Source organism: Columba livia, chromosome W (genome assembly GCF_036013475.1).
Source record: "Columba livia isolate bColLiv1 breed racing homer chromosome W, bColLiv1.pat.W.v2, whole genome shotgun sequence".
In the NCBI taxonomy this organism is placed as follows: Eukaryota; Metazoa; Chordata; class Aves; order Columbiformes; family Columbidae; genus Columba; species Columba livia.
Genome location: NC_088641.1, coordinates 17,471,147 through 17,474,858, shown reverse-complemented (window position 1 = coordinate 17,474,858; position 3,712 = coordinate 17,471,147). Strand labels below are relative to the sequence as shown.

The 3,712-nt window shown below is 34.7% G+C and overlaps 1 protein-coding gene across 1 annotated transcript in view; it reads right to left on the bottom strand.

The window, feature by feature from the left end:
- Positions 1-815: 815 nt before the first annotated feature.
- The window catches only part of LOC135577223 (rapamycin-insensitive companion of mTOR-like), a 106,140-nt gene continuing 103,243 nt past the window's right edge, over positions 816-3,712 (bottom strand). Inside the window, 4 exon segments of the mRNA XM_065045116.1 lie at positions 816-890; positions 1,055-1,193; positions 2,307-2,430; positions 3,184-3,336. Coding sequence (XP_064901188.1) covers positions 816-890; positions 1,055-1,193; positions 2,307-2,430; positions 3,184-3,336 — 491 coding nt within the window.

The following is a 3,712-nucleotide window of genomic DNA, read 5'->3' as shown; positions in this document are numbered from 1 at the left end:
ATGCTTTTTAAAGGTTTTTAGTTAAGAGTAGACCAACATTCATACTATATAGGCATGAGTATAGAAACTGCAAACACATGCATATCATTCAGGGAAAAGAATTGATTTCAGCTTGTTATTTTTAAATCAAGTAGTGAAAATCCTTAACTGGTTCAGATAAGATACATGTACATAAGTGCAATGAAATTAGAGACTGCTAATGAAAATACTTACAACTGTAGTAATAGTAAAATAACTTAAAGGAAACCTCAGATTCACAGAGGCATTTCTTTCTGTTTGAAGTTACAAAGCGCCAAGTAGTGTTATAAACAGTACAAAAAACAACAGAGAAGGGCTAACATTAATCCCCTGGTGTCCATGATCACATCATGGCTCCCTATTGCTAGCAATGGAATGCACCCTCACCTCTATGATTCATGGTATCCAGGGGCTAAAAAGCAAGGCATCATTCTGCTTCTCTGGAACAGAATCAGAAGACAATCATAAAAGATGTCTCTGTGTGTTGTCCCATTTTTTTTCTTAAATTTATGGTAAAAAATGAAACGAAAACTTGTGGAGGTGTTTAGTGCTCAGCTCTTGCATATACTGGTAATTACTACTATTAAAACTATGGTAACGTTTAATAAATCCCCAAAGGGCTCAAAAGACTGTGGCAGCAATTGGTTAAGGAAGAAAAAGTTTTCAGTTCAGTCTTCAGGTACCAGTAGCTTCTGTAACAGTCTAGAAAATGATGCTCCAAAGATTTTATCCAGTCAATCAGAGGTTGTCTGAGGATTTCAGAAAGTCTATATGCAATGCACTGCACGAGACAGAGGTCAGAATTCAGCTGATGTATCAATTACTGGCTGTTTTGTTGGTGATGCTAAAATAGCCTCAGCTTCTTCATGCATCTAAAAGAAAAAGATAGGTGAAATATTAATGTAGTTAGAGATTTTACTAGAAAGACATAATAAAATAGTTTCCTTTAAGACATATCTGAAAGCATTCAGAATATGAAACCCACCCCCAGCTGGCACATTTTGGTGCATTCAGTTCATCTGAACTCTCCACTTACTTTTAAGAACTGTACATCTTGAAATAGCTCCTGAATGAACCTTCGAGATGGAAGTCGAAATGTACAACGTGCTAACAAGTAGGACACCTCAGAGTAAAGGCATATGTCATCAAATGCTTGGGGATATTTCTCCTTAATTCTGATCAACAGGAGAAACAAAAATTTAAAAGTCTTGAACAGATTTCCATCATATTTTTAAAAATTGTTCAATTAAATTTTGACTGTCATAATCAACAAAGTAGAACTCTTCAGTAATAGGCATTAAACATTCTGGATCTGATGAAGCAAGAAAATCAGAACAGATAGCATTATTTTGCACCAAACTGGAATAAATCCATATTAAGGAGATGAAATAGAATATATAATTTGAAAGTTGTACAAAATCTCTGAGATCACTTAGTCTTAAAATAATACAGGGTGTTTCAAAAAGATGGACCCAATTTGAAATCACTATATCTCTGCAACCACCAACCACCCATGAATGAAACTCTTACCACTTGAAAGGGCGATGCATAGAGTTTCAAATGATTACTGCTAGATGCCTCTCCCAGCACACAGTCATTTGCAAGAATGCTTTAAAATTTAGTCCATCTTTTTGAAACACCTTGTAAATGTAGAAAGAGAACAGTACATCAAAGAATAGGCATCCACATGTACAGCAGTAATAAAAAATACAAAACGCTAACTTAATTATCTGTAAGCATATTTAAAACTAAAATGAATGTTTCTGCATTTTCTTTTAGCAGTCATATGTCAGTTTCCAACATCACTAGCCCAGAAACCTACATTTTTTTATTATAACGTGTGGTCCCTGGATTTATATTCCTATATTTTAACATGAGCTTTTCTATAAATCAATTCCAGTAGTTGTACTCTTGCCAAAAGCAGATTTGTGTTTCTTAAGAAGTTGTTTTCAGATTGTTATTCTGGTTATTTGATACATATTATTTGGCACAAAAAAAAAAATAAATTACCATTTCTTTTTTTAAAGATGCATGACATACTGGGTATATAATGAAACATCACTGCAGTTGAATTACTGATTGTAAAAACAATGGGGAAGAGACAATTAAAGACAGAACAAACATTTTAAAAGCTTTTACATTATGTTCAATCATCCCCAGTAACCCACAAGAATATCTGCTTGCCAATTTTTTGAGAAGTCAGAAAAAAGGTGAAACACTATCTCAGATATCTTAGAAAAAACACGCAACTAAGTGTTGCTAAAACACCTAAAATGTATTTAACTTACGTCAGGAGTCCAGTTTCATGGCCCTTAGTTCCTACTGAACTACTCAAATTGATTACTAAATGTAAGACTTCTTTCCGCAGAAGTATTCTGCACACTGGTGTATCATCTGGGATTGATTTTACTCCTAGAAAAACAAATTAAATGGTATGGAGTTTAAGCAGAATAGTCTTTGATTGTGCTAATCCTATGTCATGTAAGTCTGTTTTAGCATTATATACACACACGGGTACATATTTATGTATGTATAGAAATATTCCTATTAAAATTAAAACAATCATATTATTTTCATTAATTTTATCATGGAAATATTTAAAAAAGGTAAACTAGTATTTCATAAATGCTGTGTGACATTTAGAAAAATCTCTGAGATTCAATTATAGTGCTGTCTCTATCACTAAATTATGTTGCAAACTGGGTGGGGTGATTACCTGCTCTGTTTGTATCAGATACTGGTGAAGTTAGCAACCAGCTACTTTATAAGAAATTATGATAATTCAAAATGTAAAACAGAAGCCTAAAAAATAAATGTCTTTCTCTTTATATAAATTCACTATTTTTTTTAAACTAACAACAATGTGGCGGAAAAAGAAAAGGCAACCAATTTGATTGTAATGCTGCATTTACATTACCTACAAAAATACCACAAAGATAAAGCAGAACAGTTTGAAAGTATGCTATCTGCCACAGTCATTGATTATGCAACTGCCTTCCTGGATAATGAGGGTTTGTGTGTCATTGTTTCTGTTGTTGTCTGTTTGCTTCTTTTTAAATAAAGAGCATTACTTTGTTGCAGTACAAATAAAATATTTTTCCACAATACCTAAAAAAAAACTTTAAGAGTTATAGTCTCTAGTAATCATAAGGCTTTCAAACCTACCTAGTACAAGGTCTGTACTCTTGGTGCTGCTAGCTGAACCACGGGATACTGCATCACTACAGCTTGAAATTCCAGAAAATTTGGAGGAATGCACATCTAAGTGATTGTGTATGGTCTGGCCACACCAGTCAGTATATGGAATGTCTGAAAAAACTGAGACAAACATGATGTTTCATCTTTGCTATTCACACTTTTCCTCACTTCAAATGTTTTTCTTATTTTTTAACAATGTTAAGCATGCAAGACACTGATGCACAATAGCACATTGTGCCTGGTTCTGCCTCGCCTGTAATCCCCTTATGCTAATTGAAGAGTACAACTGAGATTTTGTTTGCCATCTCCTCTTGATACTGAACTTGAGTTCAAACTCAGCTTTCTTGGCCATTTCTCACATTTTGTGCATCATCCCCCTTGCCAACAGTGTTGCTACCTGTGGCAGAATGCAACCCCCCCCCTCTCTCCCCCTCTCTGCCCCCTCTCTCCCACTCCCTCCTTCAGTATGGAGGAGTGAGCACATCTCCCTCTCTCC